Source organism: Patella vulgata, chromosome 6, assembly GCF_932274485.2.
Source record: "Patella vulgata chromosome 6, xgPatVulg1.2, whole genome shotgun sequence".
Taxonomy (NCBI): domain Eukaryota; kingdom Metazoa; phylum Mollusca; class Gastropoda; family Patellidae; genus Patella; species Patella vulgata.
In genome coordinates this window covers 63,124,524-63,142,856 of record NC_065884.2, presented here as the reverse complement: position 1 = coordinate 63,142,856, position 18,333 = coordinate 63,124,524, and the positions used below count along the sequence as shown (strand labels likewise).

The 18,333-nt window shown below is 35.4% G+C and overlaps 1 protein-coding gene across 1 annotated transcript; it reads right to left on the bottom strand.

Annotated features, from left to right (window-relative positions):
- Nucleotides 1-235: 235 nt before the first annotated feature.
- LOC126825666 (cell division control protein 45 homolog) lies at nt 236-18,207 on the bottom strand. Its single transcript, XM_050555417.2, has 18 exons — nt 18,100-18,207; nt 17,209-17,268; nt 16,171-16,263; nt 15,368-15,462; nt 14,689-14,803; nt 13,710-13,825; nt 13,467-13,515; nt 11,137-11,198; nt 8,813-8,923; nt 8,052-8,243; nt 7,478-7,576; nt 6,971-7,082; nt 5,846-5,901; nt 5,179-5,317; nt 3,407-3,490; nt 2,781-2,899; nt 2,089-2,165; nt 236-1,478 (listed from the first exon to the last, which is right to left on the bottom strand). Exons 1-18 carry the CDS (start codon nt 18,205-18,207, stop codon nt 1,414-1,416), a joined length of 1,752 nt encoding a protein of 583 aa, XP_050411374.1. The 3' UTR covers nt 236-1,413.
- Between the last annotated feature and the right edge of the window lie 126 nt (nt 18,208-18,333).

Below are 18,333 nucleotides of genomic sequence, written 5' to 3'. Positions count from 1 at the left end.
ACAAGGTCAGGCAGTCGACCCTATTCCTTGTCATGTACGATTAAAACCAATCACAAAACAGCCCTTAAAATATACAAATAATTTATTTACATACATTACATGATAATTTATTACACAATTTTATTATCTATTTTACAATATATACATAGATACAAGATGACAATATAGAAAAATACAGTATTTTAATATTATACATCATAATGGCAAAATAAACCACCATTATAGATATATTATTGAATTTGAAATTAAAGTATTCAAAAACAAACTACAATAGATATCCACTGATTACCAACCCATCCCTCCCAATTATATAAACCTTATTCAACTGACAATAAAACTCTTTATATTCTTAAATTCTACTCAGTCATCTTTTAATATTAATTTTATTTAACTGAATAACACACCCGTTCATATTGTACTAAAGCCCTATACCCACGACCACCACTCCCCTATATACAAATATAGCACTTTATATAAATCTCTAATTAATAAGTTAATCTATATTTTCATTGATAGCCTAATTAAATGAACAAAGATTATAGAACTCAAGGGACAGGATCGAATCTAACTGACCCACCAGCAAGCCTAGACATAAGGCACCAGTCACAGACTTTGTCAGACACAAATTATCACATAGCGTATGTATATATTATAATATTAAGGTTGTGTGATAATACGTACTTAATAATGTCTGTAACAGGTATCTTATGTCCAGGAATGTATACATTGTGGGATAATTTGTACTTAAAGTCTAAGACAGGTGCCTTTTGTCCAGGCATGCCCACTAGACGTGTCCTACTGTAAAATATAAATATCTAAATAAATGAATATAGAATTAAGGTGTGTAATTATAAAACTCAAGGGTCAGGATCTAACCTGTAGCCATGTGCTCATATATCTAACACACTACTCTAAATATAAATATCTACCAATGTCTATGTCTGCTATCAGTAGTCTAAATCTTTTATCTTTTTTATATTTTTCAAAATGCTAAATATAGTAATTGTCTTCTATTATTGTCTCTCATCGGCAATTCAGGTTTGTCGAATCCCTTACCAACTACAATATTCCGAAAAGCAGAAGAAACATCACGCTTATATTAGAATAGTTTACCAGGTTAGATCACAGTGAAAACCGTGCGTACAAAATAAAAGTAAATCTGGTCAGTGAACCTCATCAGGAAAAGATGAAATGAAATATGATAAAAAAAATGACATTTAACAAGATTTTAATAATGTTGATTTTGGTAATATTTTTATGAAGTCTGAGAGAGATCAGAGATGATTTGAGAGAGAAATAAAATGAAATGGAGTTTAAAGTCCTACTGATTTGAGAGAGAGACATGGTAATATTTGTTAACAACATGAGAGTGACCAACCATAGAGGATTTAAATTAAAACTGATAACAAATGTCTACTGTAATAAACTGATTAAGGCGTCAAAAAATTTACTTCGATCTTCTGTCTTCATCTCCATCACTAAAGTAAGAAAAACAACACAGAATTTAAAAATGCATTATGTAAGATTTGGATAAAGAGCTGGTTGTTCTTGTTATAATAGTTCAAAAATAGATATATATATTGAAAATTTCATTCAAATTACATTATTGTGAGTGAAGTTATAAGTGTTTGAATATGTAGTGTAGATCATTCATTATCCTAGCAAGGCTAATATAAGATTTATATAAGATATATATAAGATTTATATTAGCCTTGATTATCCATTTTATCGTTAAATTTTAAAATATCACAAGTGTTCAAATCTATTTAAATCTCTGGTATCTGATGTTCTAGAGAGTTGATTATAGACGTGTCATGTGTATAAATGTCTAAATAATAATTAATATAACATTTGAAGCCCAAATAAAATCCTGTAATAGGCAGATTTAGCTCTTACATAATGAATCTCGAGGGGGCCTTTTTAATTTCACAAGTTCTGATTTATACACTAATCAGATAACAGATATTCCAGGCCTCATCACAACTGATAAACATGATGAAATGTCCTGGAGGTGTGGAGGTGTTTATTTGTTATCTGAGTTAATAAGGACAAAAAAAACAAACTTGAATGAATTATTGAAAAACTTACTGTGAGAATCAAAATTATCCTGTAAAGTTCTAGAGTTGGTGCTGGCAGCTGCTTGTTCAAACGCTTTACCAAAAAAACTGTAGAAAATACATTAAATAATTAATATATAGGTTAAGGCTTGCTAGGCTATTTCTATTACCAACTCTCGAGCTACCCCAATTATATCATTATCTACTCTTAGTTAGACTATCTCAACTATATTATATCACTAGCAGGATATCCGGCTTCGCTCGGGGGTCATAACTCCGAAACCGGAAGTGGTAGACTAACGCCACCTGGCCTATATTACTCCCCGGTCCGCGCTACCCCTATACCCCAAATTTCAGACTCGGGGCAGACCTAGTGTAGCCGCCAATCCCGAACAGACAGACAAACGACAGTCACAAATATTAGTATAGATTATCACCCTCGGATAACCCGCTGTTCTACACTAAAGGATTACCCACTTTTCTACACTCTCGGACCTACCCACTGTTCTACACTTATTATACAAGCACAAGTAGCAATGTTGTTCAGTTGTGTAGACAAATTGTGATTTCAATAAATAAGGCCACACTACTAAGCACTAATTGTGTGAAAATATCTTTCGAAGATTGCAATCCATGGATATATTAACAGGGTGGTTTATGTTACAAAATTGTTAAAATCAGGGTCATAACAAGAGGTCAAGGTTACAAGGGTAGATAACTTACTTTTTTCTCTCATCATCAAGTTCTAGAGGTGGAATACCAATAACTAGAGTTGTACCTTGTTCAATATCTAACGGAGCTCCAAGAACCAATGGCAATGATTTCGCTCTTTTACTTCGACTCTATTAAAGACAAAAACATGTATGATAGCGATATAATGTGGAGAAATTCTCAAGCAAAAAATGAAATTGAGCTTAACTACTTTTCTGCACCGACTGGGCTAATGGTGATGGGCAGTCTGTTATGAGGGACATCGTATCTGGACATTTCAAATTATAACTGCCGAGGGTTCAATATGTCCACACTAACGTGTACAGGTAAGGAACCTAATTTTTCCATCCCAATCGACAACTTAACACTGTGAGGCCCTTGGTCCTGGACTACTGATGATGGGGCAACGCAATCACATTGGAAAATCTGGAGGTATTTTCTCAGTCAACACTCTGATACAACCATGGTGACTTACTTACTAAGTCACTGTGGCTCCCTTCTCAAATAAAAGAAACTTAAATATTAAAGCTGCAGAAGGATTCTGAATCCCTAATACACTATAATATTGTCAAAGTTGAATCTCTTAATTAATAAATGCCATTGAAACAATTTAACAAAATGTTTGTAAATAAACTTACCACAGAACAATGAGCTTCAAGAGTAAACCTGGCTAATCGTGTTAAACATTGTGGTTTAGAAAAATACTTTACATCACCAATACCCTGTATAAATAAACATGGAGATCATTTACAACATATTATACTTTATTATAGTCAGAACATTCCCTGTCAAGTGAGAGTGTGTGCCAGTATTTCTTTCTATCAGGTTCTAGATGACAAGACTAGTTTAACATTTTATAATACTTTTATTCTCTGCTCCTTCTAACATATTATAAACAAAACTTAAGACTCCGTAATTAATTTGTATTGAGGGAGCCATGGCCCTAGCTCGGCTAGGCACGAGCGTGCCAACTCCCAACTAACTTACATTACATGGCCGTTGTCCGGTCTTAACTCCAGACCTGCGTGGCCTGTCTGGCCGGACTTTTCTCTGGATTCGTGTGTACTCTAGGTTTATAAACCATTCCAGACAAAGGAATCTTATTAGACATCTGGCTGATGTATCATGTATCAGGTTTAACATTCGATACATGCCAATCAGACAAAGAAAGTTTAAATAAAACATGCCAGCAAGTTACATAATCACATAGACCAAGAACTTCAGGGATGTCGATAGCGAACAGGTGTCAAGTTGGCAGGAAGCGTCTATAACATCAGATAATCTGTGATTATGTAACAAGTGTAGAACGGTGGGTAATCTGAGAGTGTAGAAACGTGGGTAGTCCGAAGGTGATAATGATATAATTGGGGTAGTCTAGGGGTAGTCTAGGGGTAGATAATGTCAGGTGACCCCCTCAGAATGTTATTAAAAAAATATATTTTATAGTACATTCATACTTATGTAAAACTGCTAAGTTATATGACTCTAGCTGAGACATGTCCTTTTGAATCGGGGAACCCATTTGCAAGTTTTGAAACTATGACTCAATTGGGTGTAATGACTTTATATTGTCTAGCGTTGGACAATATTCTTGAAAGTTTGGGGTTTGTAAGAGAATATTATATAGATTAAGAATTCAACATCAAATTTTACAAATTCCACTTGACATGGAACGACCCAGTTTCAATAATATTTTTTAATACAAATAAATAGTAATGATATCATTCATCTATGCACCAGCCGATGGTGCGAGCATCAGCATGCTCACTGTTCATCGAACATGGAAACACCACACATTACAAATCTGGTCTTCAGATTCCCAAAAATATGTTTGAATGACAATTGACAGTTATTTTCTCCAGTGAAAAGTTAACATTAACAAATGTTGCAAAAGGTTATCTACAATCGAAATACATGTACTGTAAGAAAAGATTGTTCTCAGCTAATCAAAATAGAAGACTCAGTTTTCTGTTGCCGCTATGTAGCCAAGACAGAAGTCTAAAAGAATTAATCTTGCCTAATATTACACAGAGTGAATGTTTTCACTTGTCCAACCAGAAGCCTGTTACATATCTGTTGCTCCACACCAACTTTTGCCTTGAGTCGTTTAATTAGTCAACCGTTAATGTCAAGTCCAAAATGAAAAGGGTTTAACGTCCTACTGTTTTGCTCTGAACTGGGCTAATGAAGACGGGCATACGACCTACAGTGTGCTATGAGGGAAATTTTGCCTAGACAGTGGCACTACGGCCTACTCTTATATCGAATTCCATCTGTCAAGGGATCTTTTATGTGCACATCAATGTGTACACGGGACCTTGGTTTTTTGTTTCATCCAAATGACTAGACAGCTGTCCTTGTCAGGCCCTCCATCCTGTATATGTCATGTCCAAGGAATGCATTAACTTACCTCTTGTATGAAGGCATAGAGAAACGGTCCAGCAGATATTACTTGATGCATGTCTAGGAATGTTCGTACCTGGTTCACCACGGCAATCAGTTGTTTCTTGGCATTCTCTAACGCCTTTTCCATTATTGGTACATTCACTCTGTTAAAAATAAAAATAAGACAATGTTTCCCTTAAAGTGATTGGTCGAGTCAGTGTCATAATCATTGACTATGTTTCCTTTACAGTGATTGGTCAAGACAGTATCATAATCCTTGACAATGTTTCCCTTACAATGATTGGTCAAGTCAGTATTATAATCATTGACAATGTTTTAATTAAACTGATTATTAGATATAATATCATAATCATTGACAATATTCAATTATAGTGATTGGTCGAAATAGCTGGCCCATGTGTTTTTAGCATGCAAGTTTCATGTCCACTCAATTGATGTTTGAGGGATTCAGAGAAACCAATTCTCAAAGGTTATGTGTGTATCTCCAAAGAGTAGATACATTGCACTTCAATTTACCCTACTATATACAGTGCAATGTATTTGGAATTTTAGGAGATACAGTTTTTCCAGAAGAAGGGAATTTTCTTGTGAAAGTGTATTAATAGCTGTAAGAAATTAGATAGCAGCTTTAACTGTTGATATCAGAATATTTATGTCATACTACAACTCACCTATTTAACACATCTAAAGCATTAAGAAAATTATCATTCGATGATTTACCTTTCTCCTGTCAACAAACAAAAAATATTGTTAATAATTATTCTATTTAACATTTCACCAATATCACAAATATTCAATGTTGTAACAACCCAGGTCCTTAAAGATAATGTTAACTTCGTACATGTTGTTTATTGACAATTTATCTGAATATCTCTTCATCACAAACTCAAATAAATGTACTAAAATAATATACAAGCAGCCATTCACGCCTCATTTTTATAAATTACTTATCAACAAACAATCACAAGAAAAAAAAACATTGTACCTCAGTATCGACAATGAAATTAGCCAACAAAAGAAACATTTATTCTACATTATTATAGAATTTATACGGCATCTAATTTATACGATACTTGGTTAGCTGATTATTCAAATCAAGAATTTTGTAATCATGACAACACTACAATGGAGGAACCATGGTAACATAGTGATCGAGGAATCATTACCCAGACCTCTGCATTTCCTCCTTCTCTTGATCTAACTCAAATTGTCAAGTGTTCTTTTAAGTGCACACCAACAAATACATGACAAATTTATAAAAAGCTTTTATAAAGAATTTGATGATTCATTTTGTAGGAGGCAATTCTATAGTAGATTTAATATTGCAAATATAAATATTAAAGATACATTATGGGAGATTTGATAACGAGTTGGCAGTTCTCACTATAATAGTTAAAAACTAGATAATGTAAAGGCAATTTGCTGAAAATTTCATTCAAATTGATCCACTATGAACTGAGAACTAAGCGATTGAAATTTCCGCGCAGCCTCAATCATCATTACTAAAGTCAGTACGATAAACAGCATAGTCTCGATTATCTATTTAATCGTTAAATCGTGAAGGAAAGTTATGCAGTAAATCGGCTCATAATTCCCGAAAGATCGCAGGCTAGCGATGCCATCTAGAGTTGATTATGGTCTGGATAGGTTAATTAATGTCTAATTAATAATTTAGATAACATTTTAGGCCTAAAGAAAGACCTGCAATAGACATATTTAGCTCTTGCATAATGTATGTTTAATATCTATTTATTTATTTTTAGAATGTAAGCATATTTGGAAGAATACCATCTTACAATAGCTTCCAATATAGAGGCTGTAGCATAGACAACATCTGTTGCTGATAATTTACTCTTAAAACCATACTGAGCATAGAACGATGGTAATACAACATCCTGTATACTCAAACTGAAAATAATAAAATATGTAAATAACAAATTATAAAACAAATTAAAATAATAAAATATATAAAACATGAAAATAAATAAATATACAAAACACAAAAAAAATAAAATATGAAAAAACTTTTAATGACAAAATATAATATGAACTGATTTCAAGAACACATGAAAACATCTAGATACTGACAAACAATCATGGGTTATAGTCTCCACTTTCTCAAGCTGCAAAATTAATCTTTAGAATCTTGCTCATAAAGATTAAGTCCTGTGTCAATCATTAATGGTAGATCCACCTATACAATCTCGCATCCCAAAAAACAAAGTGATTATTGATTTAAAAAAAAAAGAAAAAAAAAAGGTCTATTATCTAGACGCCAGTCTATTAAACAATAAATAATTTACCCATATTTTGCCATGTGTTCCTGTATCAATGTTTTAACATTTCCTTTTAAACTTGTATCCATGGCAGAGTATTTCTGTTTACACTGTATTAATGGTAACCTGACAAAAAACAGAACAATCAATACTTTAATGGATTCTAAAGTTTGTTAAGTGTTTAATCAAATTATAAATATGATTTACAATTGTAAAGTCTGATCAAAGTATCTATATGATTTACAATTGTTAAGTCTGGTGGGGGTTGATTAAATTATCAGAATGGCAACATTTGCTAGGATTTGATCCAAGTATCAATAATGCATACAAATGACAAAGACATAAAAAAACACCAAGAATGCTTTTAAAGTAACAGCATTAAATCTAAATCTAAATTTAAACATTCAGTATTATTCCAAAAAAGTTTATAATATCTTTATTATGTTTTCTTTCAGCGAAACAAACAACCCTACCACTTATGGGCCATCTCAGAAAGTCATGTTCCATATTCTACCAACCCAACCTGTTCCATATTCTACCAACCCGACCTGTACACTTTGAGAAAGCACTGTTCCCTCTACAAATTGTAATAATCACCTACCCCATTTCAGCTAAAAACTCATACAATCTCTTCTGTCCCTTCAGAGTCCAGACTTTAAATTTACAGGCTGTAGTGACGGAGTGACATAAACTCTCGAATAGAGACCAGTGACGATATAGTGATAATTGTAGTTCATCATCAAATAAAATACGTAAACAGTTGATAGATATTATATTCTCCTCATCCTCACCTCTAAAACACAAGAAAAAAATAATTCATTAAGAATGGTGCGCTGATTGAAAAGGAGAGAGAGAGAGAAATGGGGTTTAACGTCCACTCGACACAAACTAGGTCATTTTGGGACTAACATATGTTTTTATTAAACTTTATTTCAATAATTCGCATGCGCGTAGGGGTCTTTAGCAGTGGGAGGAAACCGGAGGACCCAGAGAAAACCCATGAGGTTGGACAGGCGACCCTAATCCTTGTCACGTACAACCGGGGATTCGAAACCACGCCAGTTGACTCAATGACAGGCCTTATGATACAGCACGCACATGCTAACCATTCGGCCATCCAACCCCCCTGATTGAAAAGGGGTTCTGGGTTCAATCCCGATGTTGGCCATGAAAGTTCTTCAGCATGTCCGCCCTGGGGCTTATCTAGGCTTCACCCGGAAGATTTGATACACTTGTTGGTCGAGATAGTACCTTATGATACCCAGTGTGATTTCCCTGTAATTAATGCTGCTGGAAAAGACAATTGGGGAGTACTGGTAATATTGGAAATGGATCCTAAACCCACAATCTAAAAATATTTACCTGTGATTATGTCTTGATACATGTGACTGTAATGACATAACATCTTCCATATATTTATCTCTTGGTGTTTTATAATGTATATACTGATCTGTTACACCAATAATACCCAACCTAATAAATATATAAACATAATATAGCATGTGAGAAAACGCAACTCCTAATCCCATAGAACAATCAGGACGATACCTGGGCTTTGCTTTATTTTTTTCTTGTATGTGATTCTAACTGAAATAAAATAAAATGACATGGGGTTTAACTTAATGCTGTTCTGCTCCGAATTGGGCTAATGCAGACGGGCATACGCCATACAGTGTGCTATGAGAGAAATTTTGCTCGGACAGCGGCACTACAGCCTACTCTTATTCCAACTGTCAAGGGATCTTTTACGTGCACGCCAATGTGTACACGGGGGACCTCGGTTTTTCATCCCATCCGAATGACTAGACAGCTGTTTATTTCGGGGCCCTCCGTCGAGCATCACTGACAAGGGGGAACCACGTCGGAAAATATGGATGAACTTTCTCGGCCAATGCAGGGATCGAACAACCGACAACCGATCCAGCATCTTACCCACTTCGCCACTGTGACCCCCACTCTTTCATTCTAAGACATGTTATTTAATAATTATCTGTATTCATACACAGAAATTATCACTGACCTTTTCCTTCAGTTTGATTTCACATGAAGCATTAATATATAAAAAGTTATATTTTTGTCAGTTACGTTATAAAATAATGTCTTTACTTTCCAGACTTGATATTAAACCATTACAAATAATTATATACTATTCAAAAAAAGTAGGGGATATTTGATTTTGGGGGCATAATACTAAAATATGCAAATGACTACGAAAAAAGTCACTATAGAACCTAACAGAAGAAACATTTCCAGTTACATGTGACGCCCAAACGCACCAATAGCTACCGCATGGAATGCAGGTGATGCTTGGGATCATCATGGGGGTCCAACCCAAGATTTGCACAACTCTGACTTTGAATGTTACAGTCATTGTGGCATTGAATTCCAGGGTGGAAACATCAGTTTAATTGTTTTAGTGACCAGAAAACAAATTTTGATATGCGTCGGCTTACCCAAAATGAAAGGTTACGTGCCCTTGGCATGCTACAGATCGGCACAACACAGGCGGTTGTGGCGCTGACGATGAATGTTTCTCAGTCTGTCATAAGCAGGCTATGGTCCAGATACCATGATACACAATCTGTACAGGACAGACCACGCTCAGGTCGACCAAGGGCGAAAACTCAAGCCCAGGATTGATTTATCCGTACCTTGGCCTTGAGAAATCGTGTCATCACAGCAAATCAGATCAGCGCTCGTCTTCAAACAGACACTGGTGTGAGAGTGAGTGGCCAGACGATTCGGAATCGACTGCATAGGGGTCACCTGCGCGCCCGATAGTGATCCCTTGTTTGAGAGATCATCACATTCAGGCAAGACGTCGTTGGTGTAGGGATCGTCAACACTGGGATAATCGACGCTGGACCAATGTGATGTTTTCAGATGAGTCAAGGTTCACTGTTGATTTTTTGGACAGACGTAGGAGGGTGTGGCGTCGTCAAAACGAGCGCTTCTAAGACGTTAACGTCATCAGACATGATCGATTTGGGGGTGGTTCTGTTATGGTGTGGGGAGGCATCACTGTTGCTGGAAGAACGGCTTTACATGTTGTTGCAGGGCGTGTTACAGGCCAGTACTACCGGGACAACAGCTTGGCAGTCCATATTGTGCCGTTCGCACGACGTCATGGCCGCCGTTTCATCTTCCAGGATGACAACGCAAGATGTCACAGGGCCAGGATCGTTACAGGTTACCTCCAACAACAGAACATCACCACATTACCTTGTCCAGCACTGAGTCCCGACCTCTGCCCCATCGAGCATGTCTGGGACATGCTTGGACAGAGGTTACGTCAACGTCAACAACGTCCTGCCAATGTCCAAGAACTTGCTGTTGCGTTGCAACAGGAATGGGACAATCTGGACCAAAATGACCTTAGACGTCTCATTAGGAGTATGCCACGTCGGATCAATGCTTGTTTGGCAAACAGAGGAGGATTTACCCGTTACTGACTTGGTTGTGATGCTGTGGTAACTTTGCTGTTTGACCCCGGGTATCATTTTACCCTTATAATGGTCAGTCTGTGCCTTACTTAGTCTAACGATCATTTGGAATAAATCGATGAATGTGAACTTCATTTCATTTTGTCATTTGTTTCTTCGTCAGTTTCATTAGGTGACTTTAATAACACTTAAAAATCAAATATCCCCTACTTTTTTTGAATAGTATAGTATGAGAAATATTACCAGAGAAGATCGTTGGTATCTTTCGACATCTTCCATGCCAACTCAAACATAATTAAAGAGGACTGAAATAAACAGAAATTATCAAATATCATCCTATATGGAAAGTTCACACAGGTTAAAGTCTGTATCTATCTCAACATTCCTCATAATATTCCTTGTAAATGCATTTCAGTATTTACAATATGAGAGAGAGAAATAGGGTTTAACGTCCACTTGACACAAACTAGGTCATTTTGGGACTAACATATGGTTCAATGTTATTTCAATAATTCGCTTGCACGTAGGGGTCTTTAGCAGTGGGAGGAAATCGGAAGACTCGGTGCAAACCAAGGAGGTTGGACAGATGACCCTACTCCTTGTCACAGACAACTGGGGAATCGAAACCACGCCACTTGATTCATTGACATGCCTTCTAATCCAAAGTGCATGCAGTAACCATTCGGCCATTAAACCCCCCATTTACAATATGATGAATTGAACATATTGCAACCTCTGCGGATGATATAAACAAGCCAGCAATTTTTGGGGAGCCTGTATCTTTAACCAGGATTAAACCCAGGTGGGAAATTATGTACTAATGATATCTTGGTTTGGTTGTCATATCTTGGTTTGGTTGTCATCATATGATAAATAATCAATATGAGTGTATTTGACCATGGATTTAAGACACATTAGGCCACACAAAATAAATGTCTTGTTTCTCGGGCAACTGACAGCTGAAACTGTAGGGAGGGAGGGCGGTTTCTTTTTTTTTTTTTACTCATTGATGGTGCAAAATAAAATTTGGCTATTGCTGAAAATTGTTGGGGCGGGAGGGCGGTCTTTCTTTTTTTTTTTTTTTAAATGAGAAAGTCATTACTTGTTTACGTTTTTGCTTTCCGTTATATTCAACTTTATTGTACATACTTAAAACATAAACCCAAAATCAAGTCTACTAAAACACTGAGACTGAACACTGACTGAAAGGAAAATAATTTTCCATATTTAATTCACATAATTGAAATTGGTTTAAAATAAAATTCCATACGACTATGTAATAGCCCTCCATAAAGACAACAATATTTTTAAAAACTAAGCCTCTTTCACCAGGTGTATCAAAAATAATAATCATGGTAAACAGTATTTAAAACTAAATCTAGTATCGCCGGTTTATTTATAATTATTTACCGAATTCCAACCAATGCATGTCACACCGTGTCATCGGTATTGGAGATTGCCGGAAATACTGTTTCTTGGGATATTCGGTGTGTTTCTCAGGATATTCGGTGTTCTATCCGGTGTTTATATTGAATGACTATTTAAATCTAACTAACAACTGGTCAGTAAAACCATCAAATCGGTAATCCAATTATTATTTTCCGGATTATCGAAACTACCGTAAATGTGCTAATAATGACCCAGATTCTAAGGTATGCATTATGACGACTATCGTCATCGTATCGTCATCGTATCGTATTCTTAGCTATAATTAATTAACCTGTTCTACGGTTCATTATTTTATCAATAGGATTTTCCAAACAAGGACCGACTGAAGCCGGCAATAATGAGCCGATTACGATCGAATGATTGAAATATTGTCGCCAATGACTTTTAACACGAATCAAATTCTAGTTTATCAGGGGAGGTAATTAATAGCACGTGATACAAAATGGTGGTTCTTTCGATATCAATAAAAAAGGCAAATCTGCCAAACTTCGCCATTGTTCGGATAAAAATAACAGCATGTTCATCTGAATCAGTTTTAATACATTTGAATAGATATACATGTATGGCGGATGTAGGTACATGCGGGATATTTTTTTTACGACTTGCTTGTCGATGTGCGGGCGGGCGTTACATATTTATTTTTTTTCATCAAGACTAATAAATAGACTGCACGCGCAACCAATTTTGCGTGCGGGCGGTGCCCGAGAAACAAGTTATTTTATTTGTGTTGCCTTATGTAAGATTTAGATAATGAGCTAGCCATTCTTGTTATAATAGCTCAAAAATAGATAATGTAAAATGAAAATTTCATTCAAATTACTCTATTGCGAGAGAAGATATTAGCCTCTGAAGGTTTGACAAGACGTGTGCAATAATAACCACCACTGTACTGGTTGTTCAAAGTTAAGTCTTGCTCCTCCATTTTTAAATTAAATCAAAATATGGCGGAACCTTTCGAATCTATTTAATATTGGAGAAATCTGATGCCATCGAGAGTTGATTATGGCCTGGATCAGTTAATTAACGTTTAATTAATAATTTAGATAACATTTCAGGCCTAAAGAAAGACCTGCAATAGGCAAATTTAGCTCTTTCATAATGTTGAAAAAATTTCTGTGACTTACCGAGGTTCCAAATGATGTGAACTTGTCATAATCAAATAAAACTTTATTTCTGAAATAAGTAAAACATTTGTATTAATATTTATTTTATTTCAGTCAGAATTTCAGATTAATAGACTAGAATAACGATACTAGCAACCCGTTTAAAAATGAACATACAATTTATACACAGAATGATCAAAACTAGCGACCCAGAGTCAATCATTTGGTATATATAACTGTTTGGATCAAAATTAATCACCGAACCTGTTTTCTAACCATAATCTTTTTTCACGTCTCCTCTCTAGAGCCTCGTCATCAAATCTTCGTCGTTTACCCGATCTTTCTGACGTATCACTCTCGTTACCTGAATCATCATCAGACTAAAATAAAAAAAAACAGTTACTTCCCTTTAACAGACTATTTTCAAAAAGAAATCAGTATTACTTTGCATTTTGTAATTCTTAGATTACTTCAAAGGAAAAATAACCTTCACCTTGTATTTCAAATATGCAGATCATGTGATTAACATTTTCATAATGTTATTGAGAGAACTGTACATGAGAACAGTCGGACAGTCAATTATCATAGAAACAATGGCTGCTATATTTTGTCAAAACAAATATCGGTATTTAGAACGGAGACAGTAGTATTGTCTGGAGTGATCGAGACTAAATTAATATTCCTTATCATGATCAGATACCCATACAATGGGTTAACATATGTACAATGTCATAACAACATTGTCCAGTGTAATCTATGAAATTACCAAGAAATAAACCAATAAATTCTGTATGACCTAGTTATTTCAGGATACTGGACTAATCTCATAGATTTTGTCTGTTTTTCACAGACTGGACCAGAGAGGCAGAACTCAAATATTCAATGAAATTTCCCATAACGATAGGTGTCTCAAATGAGTTACTTATGGATGTGACCAGCTAAAAATAGACTATGTTCCATAGCAATAACTTGCAATAGCACCTGATGCTAGCATTCTGTAGGTAATACACAATCAACTACGGTAACTGCATAATTTCTAAAATACCTGGACGCTTAATCTACACAACTGCGCAAAAGTCCTTACTATGGTAGAATAATGCGTGAAATTATAAACAGAACAGGAATATAACCAAATAAAATATCAGTGTATACACTCTAAAGATATTTGTAAGGAAGGAAAAATATAAGTTTCAAATAACCCTAAATGGTCTTGGAAAAATCATTATTTATTTATTCTACTCACGTCCTCATCTCGGAAGACGATATCATATTCTGGTACATCTGTTAATTCTTCTTGTTTCATCAACAGTTTCACTTGAACAGCATTATATACATTATGTATATCTACAGGTCGATGACTGAAATAATAGGTCAGGTCATTGGTCAGTTAATCAAATCGATATAGCTTATAGCCGATATAGGTTATGAGGTCATAGGTTAGTTAAGGTCAGATGAGCACCATAGAATAGCAAATGACATTTCAGTTTAGTTCATTGCAGGTCGCAGGGTCAGATGAAGACTATTTTGATCAATATCAGTAAGGACAAAGGTCAAATTTGGGTTAATGTTAATACATGTATAATCAGACAAGGCCATGTAAGGTCATCGGTTATTTTAACTTGAAGGTAATACAGGTTCAAAGAGATCTTTACATCTCTTCAAGAAAATACTTTGTTCATTTTGGGACAAACATATAAGTGATATTTCTATGGTTAGACTGGAGACTTTTGCAGTGGGAGGAAAATGGGGGGAAGGAGATAAAACCAACGAGGTTAATCAGACGACTCTACTCCTTGTCACCTACAAACTTGGGTTCGAAACCATGCTGCTGACTCAATGACAGACATTATGATCTAAGTCACTCCTTGATACCCCTCAAGTGTACTGGATGCATGATGAACAAGAGTGATGACAAAGCCTACCTATCACAGATGTAGAATTTAATATATTCTTCTGGTTGTAAAACTTCTATGATATCTAATGATGCCCCACAGTTTATTAATACCACATGTTTAATCTGTAAATATAAAACAATTAAAGATGCATTTTTTACTTCTTCAGAATGAGAATTTTCTTGCGCATCTTTTCATCTGGTTGTCGTATTTCTAAGCCAAAAAAAGATGTTTTATAGATACTGTTTCAAAATGTCGTATATGTGGTGTTCCCCAAAAAAAATTATTAAGAGCGAAAATGTCGTATTTTCTTGAAAAAATCAACTTTGTGTCTAACCAAAGCATTACAATCAAATGAAATCTAGCCAATATTGTTTTATGGTTAAATACGTATTATTGAAATTATACGTTAAAGGTGAATATTTTCCTGAGATACGTCTTTACAGTATAAAATTGAAAATAACTAGCTTTCACTCCATATTTCTGCACTAGATGTTGAACTTGATATCCGCGTATAGTTACATACTGTTTAAATGGCTACACATACATTTTGTACATAAATATTTGAGAAAAGCTTCAGAAATACGACATTATACATACAACATTTTGACGTGACGGTTTTATAAGACATTTTGATTCTTAACCTCTGTGTTATTTTTGGCTCTCCTGGACAATTTTATATAAACTGTTATTTAGACATCTATAAAAAGCTCAAATCAATCTAAAACAGATTTCATCAGAGGACCCCTACAGTTAAATTAGCAAATAATGTTTCAGTGGACATTTCTGTAGAGCAGAAGTTGGCTTGTTTATAACTTAAAGTAAATTCTCACCCCTTCTGAATTTTCTACAAAAGCTCGTTCTAATTCTGCCTTGCCTGTGACTGGTATAATTGTATACAGAATCTGATCACATTGAAATAAATACTGAAAAATATAAATAATATATAAATCAACACCCTTCAAAAAAATTTTGTACACTGTACAGAAATGGAATGAAATGAGGTTTAACGTCCTACTGTTCTGCTCTGATTGGGCTAAAGAAGATGGGCATACACCATGAGTGTGCACGGACATCGGCACTACGATCTACTTTTATGTCAAATTCCAACTGCCAAGGGATCGATTAAATGGATGTTACTGTGTACATGGGACCTTGTTATTTTTTGTCCCATCCAAATGACTAGACAGCTGTCCAGCACCTATGAACTTCCTTGGCCAACACCGGGGGCAAACCCGCAACCTCCAGGCCAGCGGTACGTATGACTATGCTCCCGTTCCACTGATACTGGGAAACCAAGCTTGAAAACCCTGAGGTACTTCCTCGGGCCAATACAGTGAGCCAGTGCCGTAACCAATGATGAGCCACCACTAGGGCTGCAAGGATATACCGTGAGACGGTACATGTATACCACGGTCGGTATAAATGCCACGGTTTTGTTCAGTAAACACTGTACAGATTTTTTCCACCATCTGTCTTCTTCCAATACTCAACTATCGTCTATCAGTATCATGAAATTATGTCCACCTGTAGGTCACATGACAAGGAGGAAAGATGGATTTCGACAATGAAACAGTCGCCTCAAGTGAACCACAAATCAAGGATATGAGAACATTTTGGATCAAAAATGCCAGATGGAAAAGCTGTTGCTCATGTGACGTGTTGCCATTAAATATCATGTACTCATTTTCATTTTATAAGTAAAATTTGGAAAGAAAGGATACCATGGTACATGTATGTATCGATCTGTGAGGTCCATAACCAGTACCACATCCACACTCACTGATATGAGAGCCACCTACTACATGTAAATATAGAAGAGATCATAGAGAGATGCATTGTGTATATTTATAGCCATGTAATTAACTAACCTGTAATATTTTACAAGCACAAAGAGCATCAACATCAAACGATACTAAAATCAATACTCGCTGAAAAAAAAAAAAAAAATTTAAATATGCAATCAAATTAAATCTTTTTTCTCATAAAATTCCTTTAATGGTAGTCAGAAGTCATTTTGAGACCGATATGATATGCCTCATTGTCAGATTACCACACTGTCAGATTAGATCGAGTTAGTACATGTACAAATACGTATGTAAATAAAATCCATTAAATTGAACGGTCCTTTTGATACTGAACATCCTGTTTATACCATACATGTATTTAAAAAGGTATCACAATGAGTTGGTCATGCGATCCTTTTTTGGACTCCACACAATCGAAAGTTTGGACTCAATATTAACGATGTTTCAGACTTGGTTTAATAAGAATAAGAATAGACAATATTAAATGACGAACAAAATAAACATTGAACTCTTTTGTGCTGCAGCCTATTTTGTACACCAGCCTATTTTGTACACCATTGTTTCTGATTCTCGAGTCCCAACTGTTGCAGACTCAAGTCCAAAAACTTGACCTTCCGAATGCGAACACAAAACGTTATTTACTCTAGTCTTTAATATTAATAACCATGTCCGCGTCTTTTTATTTGTAATTGTAGGTTGGCAGAACAAGTTAACAGATAGGCCATCATGTGACATATTAGGGGGTGGAGCAAATTCTATGAGTGTCGGAAAGAGAATTAAAATGGGTCCTGGAAGTGATGGGTTCAGTTTGCGTCTATCTAGACGATTCTCTAAAGATCAGGTTCAGATGATAGTGACAATAGTGTGAGTGTCAGTGACACATTTATAGTACGGTTTGCAAAGTCAGAGTGCACAAAAACATTTGTTTATAATCTTATTTTATGGGGGAGGTACCTGATGTTGAACTGCATCGTAAAAGTCTCGTTTAAAATCTTTTACAAACATTTTACGGTAAGTAAATCGCTTTTGAGGTTCATGTATGGCGCGGAAATTTGTCAACATAAAAACACCTAACATTTACGTGTGGCGAGTTCTGATTCGTCGCAGGATTGCAGTTAAGCCAATGAGAAAAACTATAACAAAATCATACGATTTGCGGAACTGCAATCTGCGCATGTCTGATAATAT